The 20,936-nt window shown below is 40.4% G+C and overlaps 2 protein-coding genes across 3 annotated transcripts in view; one reads left to right on the forward strand and one right to left on the reverse strand.

Annotated features, from left to right (window-relative positions):
- Positions 1-8,963, reverse strand: part of RARS2 (arginyl-tRNA synthetase 2, mitochondrial) — a 40,643-nt gene extending 31,680 nt beyond the window's left edge. Inside the window, exons 1-5 of the mRNA XM_075498333.1 lie at positions 8,878-8,963; positions 7,998-8,071; positions 7,274-7,379; positions 4,036-4,119; positions 625-722 (exon numbers count right to left, since the gene is read on the reverse strand). Coding sequence (XP_075354448.1) covers positions 625-722; positions 4,036-4,119; positions 7,274-7,379; positions 7,998-8,071; positions 8,878-8,916 — 401 coding nt within the window. The 5' untranslated portion in view covers positions 8,917-8,963. The remainder of the gene's footprint in view (positions 1-624; positions 723-4,035; positions 4,120-7,273; positions 7,380-7,997; positions 8,072-8,877) is intronic.
- A 203-nt stretch (positions 8,964-9,166) lies between these two features.
- The window catches only part of ORC3 (origin recognition complex subunit 3), a 36,578-nt gene continuing 24,808 nt past the window's right edge, over positions 9,167-20,936 (forward strand). For both annotated transcript variants that reach the window (XM_075498331.1, XM_075498332.1), the window contains exons 1-6: positions 9,167-9,310; positions 11,769-11,823; positions 13,750-13,847; positions 17,983-18,127; positions 19,403-19,507; positions 20,287-20,441. In XM_075498331.1, coding sequence (XP_075354446.1) covers positions 9,287-9,310; positions 11,769-11,823; positions 13,750-13,847; positions 17,983-18,127; positions 19,403-19,507; positions 20,287-20,441 — 582 coding nt within the window. In that variant the 5' untranslated portion in view covers positions 9,167-9,286. The remainder of the gene's footprint in view (positions 9,311-11,768; positions 11,824-13,749; positions 13,848-17,982; positions 18,128-19,402; positions 19,508-20,286; positions 20,442-20,936) is intronic.

Below are 20,936 nucleotides of genomic sequence, written 5' to 3' on the forward strand. Positions count from 1 at the left end.
GATAATAAAATGGAAGTTCAGCTATGAAAATTCACCCTCCAAATTAAAGCTTACTTTCTGTGACTATGGAAGCCTACAGAGGGAGTATAAGTTAACAAAAATATTTATACCTAAAGAGATCTGAGTCAGACACTTTTCATTCCATGAGCAGGTGACAGTAAACAAAATTGCACTGGACAGAAATTTTGGGGCCAGAAATTGAGAATATTTAGCAAGACAAATGCCTGGCTGCTTTAGCAAGTCAGGGAGGAAGGTATCAAGCTGAAAAAAGAAATGGGTAGCAGCTGAAAATTCAGATCATATTTCTTGATAACAAAATAAAAGAAGCTACCTTAAAACCTGAATGCTGTTATGTGCTAAATGAGAATATTCTTAGTGGAGGGCAGTGTGAGGCATGAACTCTTTAAATACCAAAAATACATTCTGGGAAAAAGCCTCAATTCCCTAAATATAACTTATATTCTACTTGGCAAATATATCGGAGTATCAAATACAGCTGAATATAATACCATAAATATGGTTTAACTTCACAGGCATCATACATTACAGCAATGAATATCAATCAGCAAAATATCAATCAGCAGACAAGGCAATTTTCCCAAAGGACTCATCACACATGCTTACCTGAACTCAATCACTGCCTTTTGTCTAGGCACTGTAGAGAAAAGTTCACTTTTTACTCCATACTCTGAGCCTTCTTTCAACACCTGCTGCAACACAGTCTAAACCACAAGGAAGATTAAAAAAAAAAAAAGGAAAATATGTTTCAACAACAGAAAGCATGATCAGGAAAACTGTTTACCAGTCACACAAGAGTCTGATCCCACAGCCTTTATTTACATTAGCAATTAGGTGGCTAGTCTGTCAGGCAAACAAGGTCTCATATGCAGATGAAAATGCCATTAACTTTTGAAAGCTGCATCTGATCAATTAAAAAGTTAGAGAAATTACAGGCAGAGATTTTGGTGCAGATCAAGGCTGATTTTGGTAGAAACTTAAAAGGAAGTGGAAAGCCTAGTTTTTAATCATTTTTTAGTTACATAACATGAAAGGGCACAAGAGTAACCTGGGGGGTAATTGGTGGGCAGGAAAGGAAACTAAGTCCAGGAACATGGGTAGAACAGTGACCTCATGTAAAATGTTCTCTCTCACATAAAATTTATGTGAGAGAGTTCTCACATAAATGCGGTTCTAACTAGGACCCTCACCTCTCCTAATTCAGGTAACACATTTTTAAATAAAAAGAGTACCTTATAGAACTCAACCATAGATTTGGATGAAAAAGTAGGAGAGCTTATGAGCAGTAAACTTGACTAGCAAATTTACCTCATTGTGCAGCCAAATGTTCCCACCAGGCTTTTTTTCTTCTTTTTTAATTAATAAAAAAAGCTACATACCATACCTCTGGGCTTCCTCAGAAGTGTCCTCTTCCCACAAATACATCTTGTCTAGGCACACTGAGGTGTTTGGCCATTTCTCTGAAATTCTTAGGAGTCCTGTCCTATATCCAAGGTTTTTGTCGAGGTGTGAATACAGGGGACACCCGCTGTGCACGGCACAGCCAGATCATGTAGGTCCAACCCTTTGGGACATATCAGACCTCCCACACACTCCTTGTGACTGAGGGCCTGCAAGAAATCCCATGAGCTCTGACTGCCTGAGCATAACCACGCATATGCAGGTCACCTGAGTAGCATATGAACACATTTCTTTTGCTTCAGGAAATGTCGCACAGAAGTACGGGAGTTCTAGTCTTCATGATTATCACTGAAGCCAATTTAAGAGACAAAACAACTACTACAGAATCCTCTCCATCAGTTCACTGCAGGTAGACTGCAACAACAGCTCATGGAACGTTTGGCCATTCATAACTCCAACAGCATATTTAAACATCAACCAGTGGTTTAAGTGACACAGACAAAAGAGGCTTAGCTATTTCTAATTTTGGTAGTATAAATTTAAACGGCTTTCATTGTTCATCCCAGAACATGAGGCAGATTAATGTTTCTACCTTTTTCCAGTTACTTTGCATCACTGTCCACTGTATTTCTTCATTAATGCTTTTTAGGAATAGCATCTGCCTAATATTCTTTTCCTTTCCCGTTGGAAGGGAGCATGTATATACAATGGGGAAGCAGAAAAACAGGAGACTTTTGCAAGAATTTAAGCCTCCTCAGAACTACCAAGTCATTTAAGCCTGTAACAGGAACAGGAAAAAAAGCCAGCCAGCTACTCCTTTAGTGCCAAAAAAATCCAACTATTCAATCCTCATGTGTCCAAACACCCCTTCTTCCCTTCCCCCACCTGCAAGTCTGTAAGGACACTGTGAATGGTCCCTACAAAGGTGTGTCTACTTTCAAAGTATGGAGACTGTGGAAAATGCCTTAAAATACTTCCTCAACAGCTTGAACGCAGTTTGTGGGAAGAGGAATCCTATGCTGATTGTATTATCAGCAATGCATTCATACAGCAAGGTGAGTCCCTGTACATACCCTACGTACTTCAGTTTGTCAGACAGATGCCAATACACTACAAAACCTAGTATGTGAAGCTGTATGTATTGGACAAACTTCCTGAAGATAATAGAGGCCTTTAACAATGTGAAGTAAAGTAGATATCTCATTCCATTCAGCAGAAGCTTTTCTTTTTTTTCTCCTGCAAAAAGCACCTTAAAATTCTTTGGCAATAGATATGGAATAAATTAAAAAAAAAAAAGGAACTGCACCTGTAGAAAAACCTTTAATTCTGTTATTACGGCACCTAAGAAGGTAAGCTTACACAGAAATCATCAAATTTACCCATACACTAATTCTCTGTATCAGTGAAAGTCACAGCTAGGTTTTATCTCCTCCTCTCTCCTCAGTGGCATAATGCAAGATTGCATGTCCTAATTCCACATTTTTTCCAGCAAAATTCTACTAGGCCAGACACATAGTTTTGCTTGAATCATTAAACTGACTAGAATCCCTACTGATAAAGTATCTTTTGAAATCCTGTCCATGAATAAAATTTATCACCAAAACTACTCTTTCAGTGAACAGTCAGCTGCTATGTTCTTATCAAGATGGACTGATTATAAATGAAATATTATAATTAGGATTATAATGAAAAATTAAAGGAATAAAGCAACTGACTGATAGGCATGCCTAAGCATTAGCAATTCACAAGAAGAAAGGGTCTTCCCATTCAGGATAAGAGGACTACAAGCCTAAGTGACTCAGTGGAAGTCCTGATAGGAAGAGGGCTTCACCAGTATTAGGTAAGACCCGATTTCTTGCCCCTAATTCACGTGTGGTTAATTTTCCAAGACCACAATATCATTTTCCACAAGAGTTGCTAAGCCTATAGATTAAGGCCATGAACAACACCACAATGTAGCTTGCTCCAGTTAGTTAAACTGGCTTAGCAAAGCTTTCATTCAGTCACCAGTCTAACAGTACCAGCCATCCACTTATCTTTATGAAGCTCTTGCAAATAATCCAGACAGAGTACAACTGAGACACTACTCTTACAGACTGAGCGGTATCTTCCTTTCATTAAGTTACTGGTTTAACAAAAGAAGCTTTCAATTTCAGTCAGGCATTGGACTTTGAGGACTATATCTTCCCTTTTTTTTTCTAAGCAAAGTATGTAATGATAGATCTGCTATCAAATACTTTTATTTCAGGTGTCTTTTCATCATCCTTTTCTATTTTAAACAACAGTCTTTACATGCAGGATCAAAACTTTTGAGTTGTATACTGTAAAAACCCAAAGCAGATGCCAAGCCTGCCTTTTAAAGCAGGAGAGATGAAAAAGAGGAGTTGTGATTATCAGTGAATGGTAAATACAATGTTTCCTCATAAGGATAAACTTTTGTGAGCCTCATTCGAAATTCTAGGCCTACATAATAAATCAGCAACAGGGATCCTCGAGGAGAACTTACAAAAGACATTTTTATGTAGAAAATACCTTTCTAAGACGACAGTAAGTATTCTATAGTTTTATATTGAGGAATTTATTTTTACCTTAATGCACCTGAAATATAGTACTCACCTTTGCTAATAATTCCCTGTTTATTGTAAAGTTCACTGTTCCTGGACCAGCACTGATTTCACTCACTACAGCATCACATTTTAGCTAAAAGAACAAAACAAAACAGAAACTCTACATGAAAAAAAAAAAATTGGAAAATTGTAATTCAACACACTATAAATATTAATTTAATCCACTATACATTAAATGTTATTTATTGGTTTGAAGCAATCACAAATGGATCATTTAATCAATCCTGTTGGCAAAAGGGATGATTTTATTATTTCCAATCCGTGCTCAACAGCTCTGAATGTAACTCAGCCTGAAATGTCACACATATGTTTTACTTTAGTCCCTGCATGAGTACAGTCTGTGTTTTATTTTGACAGGAAGCAGTAGTTGATCCCTTTGTACACACATAAGCTGAGATACATTTGACAGTTTACACAGTACCTGACGGTACTTAAAAAAAAAAAAAAAAAAAATCAAGATCAATGTCTTAAAGCAAACCCGAGACAGAAGTTTCAGACTGCTGTTTCTTGAAGTTTATGACTTTAATGACAATTTTCTACGGTATCCAGTGATACAAAATAAAGATGTTAAAGACCAATTTATTAAAAAATCCATTTACAATTTCCATAAGGCCCATGTTTCAAAAATTCTGAACCCATAAGGAATATTTGGGCACCCAACCCCTAATGCCAACCTCCTCTTTACACATATTTTGGTCTCTTCACATGCTGAGAATTTTGGATATCAATCTGTCAGGTTTGAGAGTTACTTATTAAACTAGCTGTCTTTCATAGCCAAGAAATTGTCTAAAAAAAAAAAAAAAAGCAGGATGAAAAGCCTATAAAAGATGGCACAATCACTTTATCACTTGGTTAATGTCTTTGAGAGAGGCAAGCTATACATTCCTACTGAAGCTCATCAGCATGAAGAAGAAATTCTACCCCCATGCTAGGTCTTCAGCTTAGACACTAACTTCACCAGCAGATGAAATCATGGTTAGCCTTGAAGGTCTTTAACCTTCACAAGCTCCAATAACAACAAATCCCAATGCTTATTCACAGGCTACATGAAAAAATATTTATTGTATTGACTCTGAATTTCCCACCTTTTCATTTTACAAAAGGTCCTTTTTACTTATAAGGAAGAGAGAAAACAGAAATTCCCACTGGACTTTCTCCATACCATTTGTTCTGCTAAACGTTTTCTACATAATCTGTCATCTGTCATCTCAGTGTTTTTTATCTCTCTTTAATACGAGTGCTCATCTGGCCTCTCCATAGTTTTAACGACCTCTCCTCCAAGTGCCCCATGGTTCTTTAGTAACCAGATCTCCCGTGCCTAAGGCTTGGACCAAAATGCCACTATGCTGTACAGGGGCATAGAAACACCACAACACAATGTCCCCTCCATAAGGAACTAACAGTCCAACGATGAAACGAGAACCAACCAGCCACATGAAATCAGAAGCCCATGGAAACAAGACAATTCTGACCTTTCTCATGGACAATTTTCAGCATGTTGTAATAATCAAATGTAGGTATACAATTCACATAAAGATTGATGCTGCTATAGAAATTCACTGTAGAGCCCTACCCTATCTCCATAGGAACTTATACAATGTACCTTTGTCTAATAAGCAGGGTGTGGCTGTCAAAAAGCAGAAGTGTAGCTGATGTATTACTAGTCTAGTTAGTAAACCATGAAGAACCACTTGGATCTGCCAAAAAGGTAGGAAAGTAGGAGAAAGGTAATTCTGGCAGGGGGAGATCGTGACCACCAATTCACAGACCACCTACCCAAATTATACCACTGACTCAAATGATGAAGTTGAAGAACAACAACTAAGCATGTGTACTAATTTACATGCTAGGCGAAGAGATTTGAACCAATCATTTAATAGAAGAATACTGCATACGTATTAGGAAGTTGAATATGTTAATGCTCTGTGTATAAATAACTGTTAATTTGAAAGCTGTGTGTGCTGTCTTGGGACAGACACCCATATCTGCGCAGATATGCAATAAAATACCTCCACTCTGTGTGTATATTGGCATTTCGCACACCGGGTAAACGAACCCCAATTTTTGGGACAACAAGCACATCAGAGCACATTATGTTTCATTTAGTATCACGTTGCCTAATTATTTAGGGTATTTTAGTCAACAAGAAAAATTTCCACCTCTTCTGCCTAACCTAAATATCTGTATTTCAAATACTGTGACCTATTACCTCAGAAGTGACTAAGAACATACAGTTCTTCTTTCACCTGAGTCAGAATATTCCTCTGTTATGAGAATGGGTCCAAGACACGGATCTCTTCAACATCTCAGCAGTGAAGAATGACATGGGGAAATAGTTTAGCTTCTCAATAGTACTACAATTATTTGTCCTTTTTAACTCCGATCATATAGCAACCCAACTGATTACTTCTCAAGCTAGCTCTTTCTGATGTAGATGAAGAACCGTTTGCACTTTCATTATTCGATCTAGCTCCTCTTTGCAACTAACTTTGCCACAGTTTCCTAGTTTATACTCCTCTGCATTGGCATCAGCAACATATTTTTAGATTGTAAATTATTTTTTTCCACTCAAATGATCCTTCAAACCTCAGCATCACCTTTCTGATCCCACTTCTGTTCAACTTTATGCATGCCAACTTCTCCAGATTTTTATTTCCTTCCCTTCCTTCAAGGTTTGTGTCACTTCTGTAGACCTTGTTTTGCATGCTGCCTCTTTTTTATGCTGTAGTTAGTCTTAACACCTCAGCTAATGCCATTTCCCAGACTAACACACCTGAAAAAATTGCTGTTCTAAGAAACCTCAATTTCAACCAGTTAGGGATTTGAAAGTCTGGCCTGTTTGTCCCACAGGCTAAATTTATCCATTGCCATTCTAGCGCTGGATTTTGCAGTCTTTGGTTTTCCAAGACACTGCATACTCAATTTCTTCCTCGAGTTTTGGGCAACAGTACAGACTATGGCATACCCTTCAGATACCCTCCTAACTTCACCAATATTATTTACTCTCAATCTATTTGAAAATAGTAATTTCACAGGAACCTTAACTAAAACTGCTTCTCCAATTCCCTCTGAAGATTCTGTGTACAATTACACTAGGTGCAGTCATTAAACTGCTCTGACCCAAACAGATGCTTGGACAAAGAATACTATTTACCTTATGATGCCTATTACACCTCTAGTCTGTAAGTTAGTTATTGCATAAATATATGATTAATACATTAGCATACCCTTTCAGCTAGCTTCTGAGCTTGAAGATTAAGGTCTTGTGCTAAGCAATCACTAGAACTGTCTTCTGTTACAGAAGCAATGGAAAGCTGGAAATCAGCAACGTGCCTGAAAAAAAGAATATACGAAAATCAGGAAAAAAAAACCTGTTGAGATGATGGGTAAATATGGCAGATCCAAACTCACTCTGCATATGCAAGTCTAATTCCCAAGCATAACCCAGTCACAGATACCTGAAAGTTCACTATGTTTAGAAAGCTGCAGTAGAAGGCCAAATATTACCTTTGCTCTAACACAATCAGAAAGTAGATATGGTGAGAACACCATTTCAGAATAAACAAAAATTAGGCTCATGAATAAATGTGATTTACTTGCTAACGTTATTACAACTCTTGAGCAGGACACTGAAAAAAACCCATTATAACTTCACATTAGTTCTACGCAGTTTCACATTCAGATCATTAATGCTAAAACATCTGCCATTCAAGCACTGCGTACAATTTGTACAGCTTTTTAAGCAATTATATTTGTTTTGAGCTTGCTTGAAAAAATACAGTGATTTAATTAGATTTAGGTATCTTCTTATAATTGCATTGGTGTATTAGCTTCAGTTTGTTTTTTCTGTATTTCTTTTTCCCTAAAGTCCTGTTAAGCTCTTGCAATAATAAGCAGAACAGAAAATAACAAAACATGACACAACACCGTAAGATAAAATGTAAACACTACCGTTTTTTGGAGACAGGAACTGCAGATATGGACTTTATTAAATTTTCTGGTGGCAGATCCAAAACCTTTGAAAGCTAAATTTGAAATAAAGAACAAAGTGGCTTAAGCAAAAAAGATCCAGGAAAAGTATCGCTCCCTGTTTAAATAGCCGTGGGGAATGCATTATTTGTATTTGAAAGCAAATTTCAACCCAGATAAAAAAGCAAATACTTATTAACTATTATAGGCAATACAATAAAATATGCAATACAAACCCCAGAAATGTTAAAGGAGCCTTAGAAAAAGCAAGACAAAACACGACGTATAGCTGCTTTTCTTTTTATCTTTTCCATCAAGGATCCCATCAAACCCTCGCATGCCTTTATCTAGTCGCTACACCTTACTTAGCTTATCCCGCACCCAGTAAGCGGGGGACAAGGAGGCCCATACCGCCAGGGCCTCACCAATAAGCTACGAATGGCTGGGTTCTTGCCAAGATGGAGTCTCCTGGTTAACTGCTCACGGGGAGAGGAAACCGAGTCAACGCTGCCGGCACAGCTGCATGCCTGGTGCGGGGCAGGCGGTGTAGGGGACTGTGAGGGGACTGTGAGGGGACTGCGAGGGGCCCCTCTCACACCTCCCGCCAAGGGCCGGGCGGGGCACCCCTCACCTGCCGCCCCCAGGGGAGGGGGCGGGCCCGCGGGAGACGCACGAGCGCGCCCCCCGCCCACCCGCCAGAGAGGGGTGGAGCAGGGAAACCCGCGCCGAGCCTCTTGGCAACGGGTCGGACCCACTGTAAGACGCTCGGGGGGGGGGGGGGTGTCTGGGTAAGGGCGCAAATGGGAAGTCTAGGTTATGGTGCGCCCCTCCTCCAGGCAAGCGGCGGGAGGGAGCGGCGTACCTGGGAAGCGATGCTTCTCCGAAAGGAACAGGCTGACATGGCTGCGCCGTCATGCGGAAGGTCGCAGCCCCCCCCTCCCCCTCACCTCTCCTTTCCGCCCGCCCAGGGGCGGGCTGGGCCGTACCATTCTCAGAACAGGGGTGGGAGGGGGAGGAAGAGCCCATTGGCCCCCCTTTGCGCGGAGGGGGTGCGCAGAGGCTGTCCCACTGTACAGGGGCGGGGGGAAGGCGGCGAAGCGAGCGCGCCAGGCCGGAGGGTTTGACGGACAAGTAGGGGGCCGGGCGGCGTTCACGGAGTGCGCGTGCGCCGCGGGTCGGTGCCGGCCTGCGCGGCTCCTCCCCCTGCGGCTGGGTCGGCGGCGGGGCGGCGTGTCCGGTACCGCTCGGGCCCGGGGCGCGAGAGGGGCGACATGAGCACGTGCTCCGTCTCCAAGGTGAGGGGCGGTGGGGACTGTCCGCCAGCCGCCGCTCCGGGGGCGGACGGCCGCCCGCTTTCGCTCCCGCCCTGCCGAGGCGGCGGGGCGGCTCGGGGCCTCGTACCGCGGCGGGCGGCCGGCCGGGCGTGCCGGGCCGGCGCGCCCAAAGCGCTGGCTGCTCCCCCGCTTCGGCGGGACGGGAGCTTCGTCCGACCTGAGCGGGCCCCCTCGGAGCGGTCCCTGCCGGGCCGTGTGAGGAGAGCAGCGGGTTGTGCTGAAGGAACTGACCCGCAGGATTGCCCTGTCTCCCTGTCGCGTCCTGCGTCTGCTCCTCTTCCTACCTATATCCGCTGCCGTTTCCCTCAGCCCCTGTGCCCAGGCTCCCAGTGGCCCTGTTCTGCTGTCTGTTCCCTTCCCTTGCTGTGTCAAGGCTTGGTGGCTCTTCATCCGTGCCCTGACGCCCACTCGGTCCCGCTTTACCTAAGGCACCTTTTCTTCTCACAACAAACAGCCAGCTCTCCTGCCTTGCTCCTCGGTCCTGTTGGCACACGAAAAGCGCTCGCACTTGAAGTAAAGCTCACCCTAGAACCGAGCAGTAGTGTTGTGGCTGTAGGTTTTGTCACTGCCAGCTCAAGTCTGTTGGCATCACTTGCTGCCACTTTGAAACGTTCATTGTGTCTTCCCCCAAAACTAATTTAATGGAGAAATTAAAAGAGCTGTCACTCACACATGATGTTAAATATGTGTTATCACCTTGGTATTTCTGAGCTGAAAGCTCTATCTGGCCCGTAGTCAGGGTTGGCAGCAGGGGCAGTGCATTCATCAGAGTCTTAATATGTAGCGAGACTTAAAATGTTGTATTGGAACGTTTAACTTATTTCCTGTCTTGCTTGATCCTATAGTGAACAATAGCAGTGGTTCACAGCAGGAAGGGATGCGTTTTATCATCAGAAGACTTCTCACTTATAGTTTTTCACTGAATTGCCATGTGCAGCTGGATCCTTCAGTGTGGAAGTTGCTGTGCAGGTTATAATTTTTAGGAGTAAAGGGAAGAACTTCCAAACAAAGTTATAACTTAATCCAAAACAAGTCGATTTCCCTTTCAAAAATGGCTGCTGCCTTTAAGTAGTTAGGTAGAGAAAGGTCTGTGTCCCCCCTTGCCTCCCATGTCTTCTATGTAACACTTCTTTGCTATTTTATATTCTGGTCCTTATTATGTCCAGTGGCGTAGGGAAACCCAATGCAATTGTTCCAGAGTGATTAGGATTTGTAGAATAACCGCAACTTTTGTCCAGCTGGTTGCTAATATATGTGGTAAAACGGAAAGTATCTGAAGGCATCTCCAATTCATAAGGCTGTTTTTCAGAGGAAGCTGATACTGTTATCGGTGTTTTACTGCAGTTTCTTATTTGTATAAGAAGGGAAATAACACGTCTAAAGTCACCCAACAGACTACTGCCTGTGATCAAAATTGAACATACCTCTGGAGTTTTATTTTCACTAGATCATTCTTACGCTGGTGGCTGAACTATCCTAGGTTGAGTTCAGTAATCTTTGCTTATATAAGCATCTCCATTGAGAAATACAGGATTGAATCAGTCTGTTTATCTATCTTGAACACTTGTGTGTTTCCTTCCCCCTTGCTGTAGCATGAGAACCTCACAGTGAGAGTTGGGGAATGCGTATGATTTCTGATATATAGGAAATATAACTCTTCAAAAGAGGTAAGTTTTTATTTGAGAGGATGAGGGAAGAAATTTCAGATTTTCTAGAGGAAAAAGAAAAAAAAAATCTTCCAGAATTCAAAGCTTAATACTTGTGTGTTATTCCTTCCTCCTTTGTGATGAAACTGGACTAACTGGGAGATGACTTCTGTCTGGAGAACTTCCTTGGAGCCAGGGATTTTATTTATCTGAACCTTTTCCAAACCATTTGTCGTTCTGCTTGTAACCATCTTTACTTTTTCCTGTTGGGATACACTTGTCCTCTGTAGCTAGGGCGTGTCATTGGCTTTTGTAAGTCACTTAATATTCATTGCATTATTCTGGGTCACCTTTTCTATGCATCCCTGCCTCTTGCCTTTTTTTCCTTTTGTTTTGTTTCTAACTGAAACAGTACTGAGAAAACTCCATTGATGTGTCCTCAGGGAATCATTTCCTCTTAATTATAAACCCGTTGGAGGTTATGAGACATTTAAAAAATCTGTTGCTGTTCTAGTTGATGGCTGAATTGAAGAACATAATGGAAAGGTGAAAAAGTTCCTCCCAAATATGCTGGGATACTGCTTCTGCTAGTTTTCCAGCTTGAAGCAGGAATATAAAGGGACAACATGCAAATTGATATCCTTGAGATGCTGGCAATTCAGTTCAAATTGTTGGTTTAATGAAGCACTGAAATTAAAGGAGAATAAAGTGGCCTCGGGAGCCAGTCAGATTGATGCTCATGTTGAAGCTTATATTTTTTTGCTATTTTCTAGGGCTGCTTTGTTTTTAAACCAAGTCCCAAGAAGAGAAGGGTATCTCAGAAAACAGGTTAGTGCATTTTGATATACGTTGCTATGCTTGGGTTAATCCTGGAAGGTTAACCACATCCGACTTAATTCTGTCATAGCTGCATGATGATTTCTGTTGCTCCTTGAAGTCAATATTGCTGAAAACTCATGTCTTCAGAGGAACCCCAGCAAGTTGTTGGCTAGTGTAAATGGTTTTTTTTCATCTCCAGCAATCAAGATTGTATAGCTATCTTTGTCTTTGCAAATTTTTTTTACAGGAGAACACCTTTCCCTGCTACCATAAATTGTTTACTGGCTGGCAAACTGTTGTGGTTTAACCCAGCAGGCAGCTAAACACCACACAGCTGTTTGCTCACTCCCCCCACCCAGTGGGATGGGGGAGAGGATTGGAGGGATGAAAAAGTAAAATTCGTGGGTTGAGATAAAGACAATTTAATAGGCAGAAAAGGAGGGGAAAATAATAATAATAATAATAATAATGATAAAAGAATATACAAAGTAAGTGATGCACAGTGTAATTGCTCATCACCTGCCGACTGATGCCCATCCCATCCCTGAGCAGTGATCACTGCTCATTGGCCAACTCCCCCCAGTTTCTATACTGAGCATGACATCATATGGTATGGAATAGCCCTTTGGCCAGTTTGGGTCAGCTGTCCTGGAGGATGAGGGATGCCTCTTGTTTGTCATGTACAGAGCTGTTTTGGGTGTTTTTTAATGCTTTGGGAGATTGAATATGCTCATCAACTGGTTCTTTTCTAGAGATCAGACCACTGCTGCTGCTCCATTGAATGGCCACCAAATGGACATTAATGGCTAGCAAATTAAATTTTTTATATACATACGTTTTAAAAAAATCAATTGTTATGTTTAATGTCGCCTTGTAGCAACAGTTAACAGGCTGTTTACTTAACCTTCAGTCTTTGTGTTTTTCCAGGTGGTTAGTGAAGCATTGAAGCTACACCAGGCCTGCTAAATGTATGCTGGAAGTAGAAGGGTAGTTCCAAGCCTATGCTTTTTGTCCTTTTTTTTTTTTTTTCCTTTTAAAGGAAAAGTAGACTGTATGAATGTTGGAGGAAAAACAACGAGAAAAATCTCACTCAGTTATACTAGTTTCTATTCAGTCTCACATTTTATTCCCAGCTCTGTCTTTCCTTCTTAGTTGGAAGCTGGTGGAGAGTTTCTGTACTCACATCTGTGAGGCAGTGCAGCACCTGGGAAGCCAAATATATTCAGAAAATGTGCCAAGACACTGTTTTTACCAAAAAGGATCTGATTCTCCTTTTCTTTTTCATAAAGAGCATGTATAGAAGTGAGGGGCAATTTAGAGGTGAGCCAGAAATGTAGGCCTGGTTTGGGCTTAGAAGTTTTGCTGGCATAGTTGTGTTGGTTGGTATTTAAAAAAAAAAAATAAATCTGCATTTCATGTAACCTGACAGTCCTTTTCCAGTATACCTTATTATTTTCAGGAAATTGGTGTTAGCTGCATCTTCCCTGGGGAACAGAAAGGATTTTCATGTATCTATTCTTGCAATCCTTTATGGTTCATATCTGACTGTAATAGTAAAGGAGGATTGAATATCTAATAGGTGAAAGACCCACAAAACTTTCTGAAACAAGGGAAAGATTTTTTTTTTAAATTATTTTATTTTAATAATAAAGGCTGTTTGCTCTGATTTAGCCTTTAGCTCATCTGGGACTTGAGATGGAAGCCAGTTCTTTACCTTTTGCCTGCGTACTTGGGTAATAGATTCTGCTTGTTCCCTTGCTTATTCTACCAGCTACCAGCAGTTAATTAATTGGTTAAGAGAAAAGTCATCTCCCTCAGATATATACATCTATTAAGACATTCTTGTTTCAGTTGGATGCTTTGTTTTCTTCTCAACAAAATATGTTTTGTTTTAATAATCTTATTTGTGCTTGCCTTTGCTTTCTGTCTTTCTAGTTAATGATTTCAGAGAAAGAAACAATGATTCAGGGGATGCTGAGTTGCGGTTTGTTACTTGTCAGTCTTTATGGAATAAGATCAAATCGGAAACAGAGGTGAGCCTTGCACCTAATACTAAAGCAGTGTTTTGCATTTATAACAGTGCTGCTTGGTTCTTTGTTTCTGGAGATCTTCTCTTTTACACACTTAAAAGGACAATTAATTAAAGCAATAAAAGGGCCAGAAATACTAAGACTGAAATCCCTGTCTAGAATATAAAATAGTAAGAATTAATTAATCAATTACCCATTACTTCTAACCGCACGACTATATGCTTTTGATGCTTCAAGCTGCTGCTTCTAAGCTTCTCTTCTTACTAATTGTCCTTTTTATTAATTCCTGGCATACTGCTGTTTTCTACCTTCAATTCAGTTACGTGCTTGCCAGCCCTCTGAGGATTTTAGGCTGCTCTTGACCTCAGTGTTACAGAGTTCATAGCAGCTCAGGATTCACAGTGGATTTATACAACTGCATGGATGTCAAATACTGAATGACACAGCTGCAAGCAGAGTCTATTGAATTAGTACAGACAGTGTCAATGAGGTTGTCCAGTGGGGATCGGAGTTAATTTCATACTGAACTGTGGCCTCCTAATTGTTGTGTGTTACATGGCATGCTGTTGTGTCCCTATAGCCAGCTGGCTTGTATTATAGTATGAATAATTGCTTCCGTACAGCAGGGATTTCCTCCTCTATTCAGTGTCAAGGATTCTGGGCAAGCATTCCATATTCCTCTGCCTGCTGTTGGGCTCTCGACATTAAGAGAAACTTTTTTTCCAAAGTTTGTTTTGGGATGCACAGTAGAAGGCAGCTGGATGTAGCTTACAATCTGGACCCTTGGGCTAAACTCATAAATTCCTCTAATTCTGTTCCTACTATTCCATGATCCAGCTCACTTTGACTAGTTGGCACCCTTTTCAAACTGTAACTGGCCAGGCTGGGCAAAGCAGTGCAGTACATCATGATGCTGATTATAGAGAACACACAGAAGTTTGTGGAGGTATATTTGGTATCTTCCTGCCAACTGCTTCAGCTTAACGGGTTAGCTACCAGCATTGGCAGTAATGTTGGCAGCTGCACCAGAAACTGCCTTGTCAGCTACACAGTGGACTATAGGGAAGATGACATTCTGTAGCTACTTCTGGAAGACCTTTTCTTGGATCTTCTTTCTTTGGCACAGTGTCGTCAAGGCTGTTGAGTCAGCGCTTCTACATTGCCAACAGTGGCTGCAGGCTTTTGAAGCTCAAGAAGTCTTGGGGTTTTTTTGTTAGTTTGTTTGTTTAGTTTTTTTTTCCTAGTGCTCTGCAAGGATTTCTCCCAGAGCAGCAGTCACAGCCCATCATAGTGAAAGCCTTCCTTAACCACTCAGAAGCACAGAGCCATCGCCATCTGCAAAATACTCATTCTTTCCTGTTCAGGATCTCCTGCCCTTGTTTTCTTTGAGGCTGCTAGGAGTTTGCCAGATACTTTCTTCTGTTCTTCCTCCTCCTGATGGAAGGCAGTTCATGCTACATTGACAAATTGATATGGGCCTTGCCTTAGAGTTTGATTTGCCTTAGAGTTTGATTTGCCCAAGGGCAGATTACATGCAGTTACTTTTGCTGCTATACATAGAATTTTCTTTATCCAGCTTCTGGGGTAGCTCTGATATTTTTTCTACCGAGTTTTGAATTACCATCCTTTATCCCATTGTTGGCAAACTTGGAGGTGATAATTGTTCTTACATATAAAATTGTGTGATAATTCAAGTTGGAAGGAACCTTAGAAAGTCTCTGGTCCGAACTTCTGCTCAAAGCAGCATCACCTGTGAGGTCAGACCAGGTAGCTGTGGGCTTTATCCAGTCAGGATTTTATTTCTTATATATTTTCAAACCCTGCTGTAGTAAACCTGATCCATTACAGAATACCTGGGAAATGTGTGGCTTGCTGGTTTGGACTTTTATTCTAGGGCTTCTGGTAGTGTGCTAAGGGAGCCTAGCAGGATGTTCTCCAAAGTTTTTGCCAGAGTACTGCTACCTGACTATTTGTTGGCAGGCCATGTGCTTGTGCTGGTGTTTTCCCAGTTCTCTGGTATCTACTTGAGGTGTTGAGTGAAGAGGATTTGACCTCCAAGTACTTTGTCGCGGAGCACTCTTGGCCTTTGTATGTCCATCATAACCTGTGCTGTGATTGTGGCAGCACCATCTGTCATCCAGTGATGACATCCTTTCAGGCTTCTCACACCATGAAAAGCTGGCAAAAGTACTGCAGGAACTGTCCTTCATTTTTGGAAGGTGAATTTTGGACTTTTTTTGTTTCAGTATTGCAAGGTATCCCAGTTTTGACCCCTGCTGTCAGCAGTGGCCTTGCAAATGTTCTTATTATGGTACATCTCATCAAGGGCTTTCAGAAATATTCCCTTCCTGTAAGGTGAGGAATTCCAGTTGCACTACCAGGATCCTGGTTAGAAACAGAAAGCGTAAGTGCAGGGCTGTAATATGGTAATTTTAGCTCTAATGTGCAGATAATGGTTTTCAGACCACACAACAGATAATCATCACCAAACCTAGTGTAGTAGCAGGGACTGAACTTCCAGTTCATATGACTTTTCCAGAGTAAGCAGTGTCATGCAAGTAAATGAGTTGGTCACTTGATATGCAGAGCAGCCTAATGTACTTTCTGGAACACTACTAAAATAGTGCCAGTAACAAGGTTGTTTTGACAAGAAAAGACTGATGGATTTTAAGAAAGCTAAGTAAATGTGTAGTGCTGTGGCAGACTGAATTCCATCTTCACAAGTGTGCACTGGAAGAAATAATATATACTGTAACCATGCAAAGTAAGGATTTACGTTCTTGTTAGGGCAGCTTAGTGAAAACATGTACGATAATAATCAGAAGAAACTCAAGGTCTGATGGATTCTGAAGCAGAAGCTCAGAGGATTGTTATGGGACGTACAGGAGCTGTTACAATGCTGTTATAAAGCTGATGGCATAAACTCTTCTTTTTAAAATGCCATGTTGCAGTTTCTTTGGAGTTGCCATAGAATTTATCAGGTGGGAGCTCAGAGGTGCAGAATCAACATCAGAAAGGCCAGAATAATATTTTTTAATAAGTAGAGGGTGAAAAGAGTAAGATTACTTTGTGTACAGTTTTATCAGTTGTTTGGGAGAGCAAGAGGAACTCTTCTGTATAATGGAAATGGAGCTCAGGTTTTTGAGCAGGCATCATGTGCAATCTCCTGGAGATGTGACCTTAACTCCTTTGATAGCTGCCTCATCAATGCTGCTAGAGACGGCCTTTGCCGCTTCATTTAAAATCAAGTTCACTGCTGTGTGTGTCACTTCTTGTTGCTAATAAATCTTGATGATGATTTTATTGGGGGCAGGGGTTTAATCTTGTTTCTAACAGGTATCTTCTAGAGTACATATTGATATCCTGAACTTCAGAGTACAGGGGTTTTTTTTGTCTGTTCTAGCAGAAAGCATATCTTGGATTAGAGACAGATTTTCAAAGGCACATACATAATAAAAGAAATACGAAATGCTGCCACTATATATCTACCTTTAAAAGTTTTATCTCCCCCTGCTTTCTCTCACCTTTCCTTATATTCCTGCATATACATATTCTTGTATGAAAAGCATCCTGAAGGGCAAAAGACAGTATAGCAAATGTGGCAGTTGTGTGGTTTAGTATTTTTCCCTATAAAACATACTTAATGCTTTCCTTTATTATTTTTTTTTCTTTCATCCTGAATTAGATTTGTAGGAGCTGAATGTTTGCTCTCATATAGATTTCTCAGAAAAATGTTAACAGGTGTTTTGTAAGCCAAGAGGAAATAATAGGAATTTTCATGAACATTCTTCCAGAAACTAATTATATTGTTTTATTCCTCCTATGTCACTTATACTTTGTCCGTATGGTTTTCTTCTTCTTCTTCTTTAAAGCCTGTGGTGTGACAACACAGTTAAGCTCATTTGCTTTCCAAGTTATTGTTGAGGCATTTGACCAGCGATTCCAAGATGGGGAAATGTCTGTGTTTGCCACACAGTGAATAAATTAGCATATTTATAGCTCACAGGGAAACTTAGTGTTACTTAAAATTTTACCCTGGAGTTTTAAGGATTAAAAATTATGCAGGAAAGGGGGAGGAAAAGGAAGATATTGTGGTGTTTCCACATTTTATACATAATATTTCTCTCCTTGTTTACAGCAAATACAGGAAGACTTGAATAAGCAGTTATTTGATAACTTAGGAAGTTTTTTGAGGCGGTCTCATTCTGAGTTCCAAGAGAAGACAACAAAATGGACTTGTCGGATGAAGTCCAGGGAAATCCCTACTGCAGCTCTTGTCTTAGGTAATTTTTTAAAGATATATTTTGTTATGTACATCTGCTTAAAACTGACACAGAGATCAAAGAAAAATATATTGCTGACTTCCAGCAATTACTGTGAGCAATATCAGCTTCAGAAATGTTAAGAGAAGAGATTGGGTTGGGAGAAGGAAGCAGGATAAGACCTCCTTCCCCTTTGTCTGTATGCATAATAGTGCAGTAAGGTAACACCTTCCCTAAAGGTCTGTCTTAGGCAGCTGGTAGCGTTTTGGGTTTTTTTTCCTGAGGCACTGGAGATGCTTTGATTCTGTCCCTGTTTCTGCCACCAACATGCTTGGTGGTTTCTATGACTAACCATGGAATCACACAGCTTCTGTATTTCTGATGTTCTTGCAGTGCATCTTTACATGTAGGAAAGCAGTGTCACTATCTTGGAAAAGGAGCAGAGGGTGAAGAAAATAGCTGAAGATCTTATTACTGAAGTTAGTGAAGTTCTGAGTTCTGAAGTCTCCGTCTCCGTCCCCCCCCCCCCAAGGGTTGTAACTGTAATCCTAAATCTGGTTCAAGGCAACCTGATTGCATTTTCAGTGGATCATTTTAGGGAACCTAAAATCAGGCCTGTGCTTCAAATTTACCATGTGAGTACTAACAAAGCCTAGAAGGTAGTCTACTTCTGTAGGTAGTAGAAAGTGAGAAGTTCCTGCTCTGAATATTTCTGTGGAAGAAGCTGTGAATTGCCTTCTGGAGGGGCTTGTTCTTTTTTTTGGTTGTCTAAGGATGTTAACAAAGGCAGTAAATATTGAGTAGTTCATAGTAAATTCAGACTGTAGTTCATACTAACTCATAGTAATTGTCCTTCTTACATAAGCCATATGAGGATCCAAGTCTCAGGTGTATGCACTGCTCTTCTTCCAGAGAAGGTGAATTTCATCTTCTTGTCTGCAGGCCTTAGATGACTGTGGATGGCTTCTGAGGGTGTGAGGAGCAGCGAAGTTAGAAAACTAATCCTACTCCTTGCAGGTGTGCACCCTTGAGAAATCTTTCTTCAAAAAAATAAAAAAAACCCCAAACTATATGAGGGGTCTTTGCAGTGATTCCCTGTTCCTTTTAATCAGCTAGTATTAACATGTATGTCTAATCTTGTGCTAGTTTTTTGTCTTTCCTCATAGATGATGCTTTTCCTTCCTTCCTTGAATATTTGAGGTGTCCTCTAGCTTTTGTCTGCTGTTCAGTTTATTATTCAATCATTGTGGTCACAAACCACAAGAAAAATGCCCTTAAAAATTGTCTGTCTTCTAGGTGTAAATGTTACAGATCATGACTTGACTTTTAGAAGTCTTTCTGAAGTCCTTCAGAATAACATTACTCCTTATATAGCCTTGCTGGAAGCCAAAGATTGCCCAGGTAAATACTGCAGTAGCTTTGCTTCTTCATCTGAATAAGCTGTCAATTAACTAGAAATTCTAGCTTTTGCCCCCAAATGTAAGAATAATGGGATGGAGGGATCTTGAAGACTTACTAAAGATTTGCTCAATCCCATGTTAACATAGCAGTAATGCCTACTGTATTTTAAGAGGTATCCAGTTCTGTTTAAAATAATGAAGATTGAAATACTACTTAGTTGTAGCATAAATGTCAAGAGCATGCTGCTTAGTGTATTGCATGTTGATGTTGTAGGTTGGCTTTCCTCTTGTTTAATTAGACAGTGTATGTATGCATTCCACTTTTTAAATGCTTACAGTCACATTATTACAGTGAGGGAATGGGTAGAATAAAATTTTGTCCCACTCTCCTTGATCCTTTTTTATTTTTTAAGTAAGAAGGTTAAAATCACTTACGGCAGCATCCCCAGATCTATGGATTTGCTGCCTTATTTATTTTTAGGTCACTCTAATAGCATGTGGCTGGAGTTCAGGAAAGGAGCAGGGCCAACATCTTAACCTGAATTGTTGCTCTCTAGGCAAATTAATAGGATAATTTTTATTGCATTAACAACACACATATCATGAATACTTTCAAGCTTTCTGGACCATGAGATGTGCATTCTGGAGAGAGAATGAGAATAATTAGAAAAATGAAAAATAGTAAGTGATAACTTGGGGTAATTTTTTAGAGTATGAGTTGGAGAAGTGTTACCGAATAACCAAATGTCTTTACTGTGTGTCTGAAAATGTGTGGTGAAGGCATAAAAAATCTGATGCAGAAGCTGATGGGGCAGCTGATGAACTGCTATATAGATGTGGAGTCACTGGAAGACGAGGACTATGTGCAGGTTTCCCAGAATAGAATACGTTGTTCAATGACTTCTCTTATCAACTGGTATAAGAGTGTAACAAAGGTATGATTTTTTTTTTTTATCACCAGTTTATAAAAATGCCTGACCTTTAGATGCTTTTAAAAAAGAAATTGAGTAATTCAAATTTCTATGTCGTAGTGGAAAAAATGCCAAAGGTTAGCTTTTTGTTTAATACTAAGAATAACCAAGATTGAGGGGATTTGAATATAAATTGGTAACGTATATAACAAATGTAGAGTTAGTTTATGATGAGGTATCGATGTCAGAATTCCGAAAAACAAGCAAAAAGTACTATTTTATCATCTGTTTAATTGAACTAGAAGCTTAAAATGCAGTATCAACTTCATGCCAGATGCTTTTCTCCCAGGAGTGCTGAGATGTTTTGTTTATTAAAACAAAACTTTTCAGAAAGAACAGCCATCCAGGGGAAAGGCTCCATATTAGTGCTAATGTGTGTGCCATTATGTCATCTGCAACCCATGCGACATTGACAAGCAGTGAGAAAATAACTTTCAAAATATTTTTGTATCTTTGTCT

Source organism: Mycteria americana, chromosome 3 (genome assembly GCF_035582795.1).
Source record: "Mycteria americana isolate JAX WOST 10 ecotype Jacksonville Zoo and Gardens chromosome 3, USCA_MyAme_1.0, whole genome shotgun sequence".
Taxonomy (NCBI): domain Eukaryota; kingdom Metazoa; phylum Chordata; class Aves; order Ciconiiformes; family Ciconiidae; genus Mycteria; species Mycteria americana.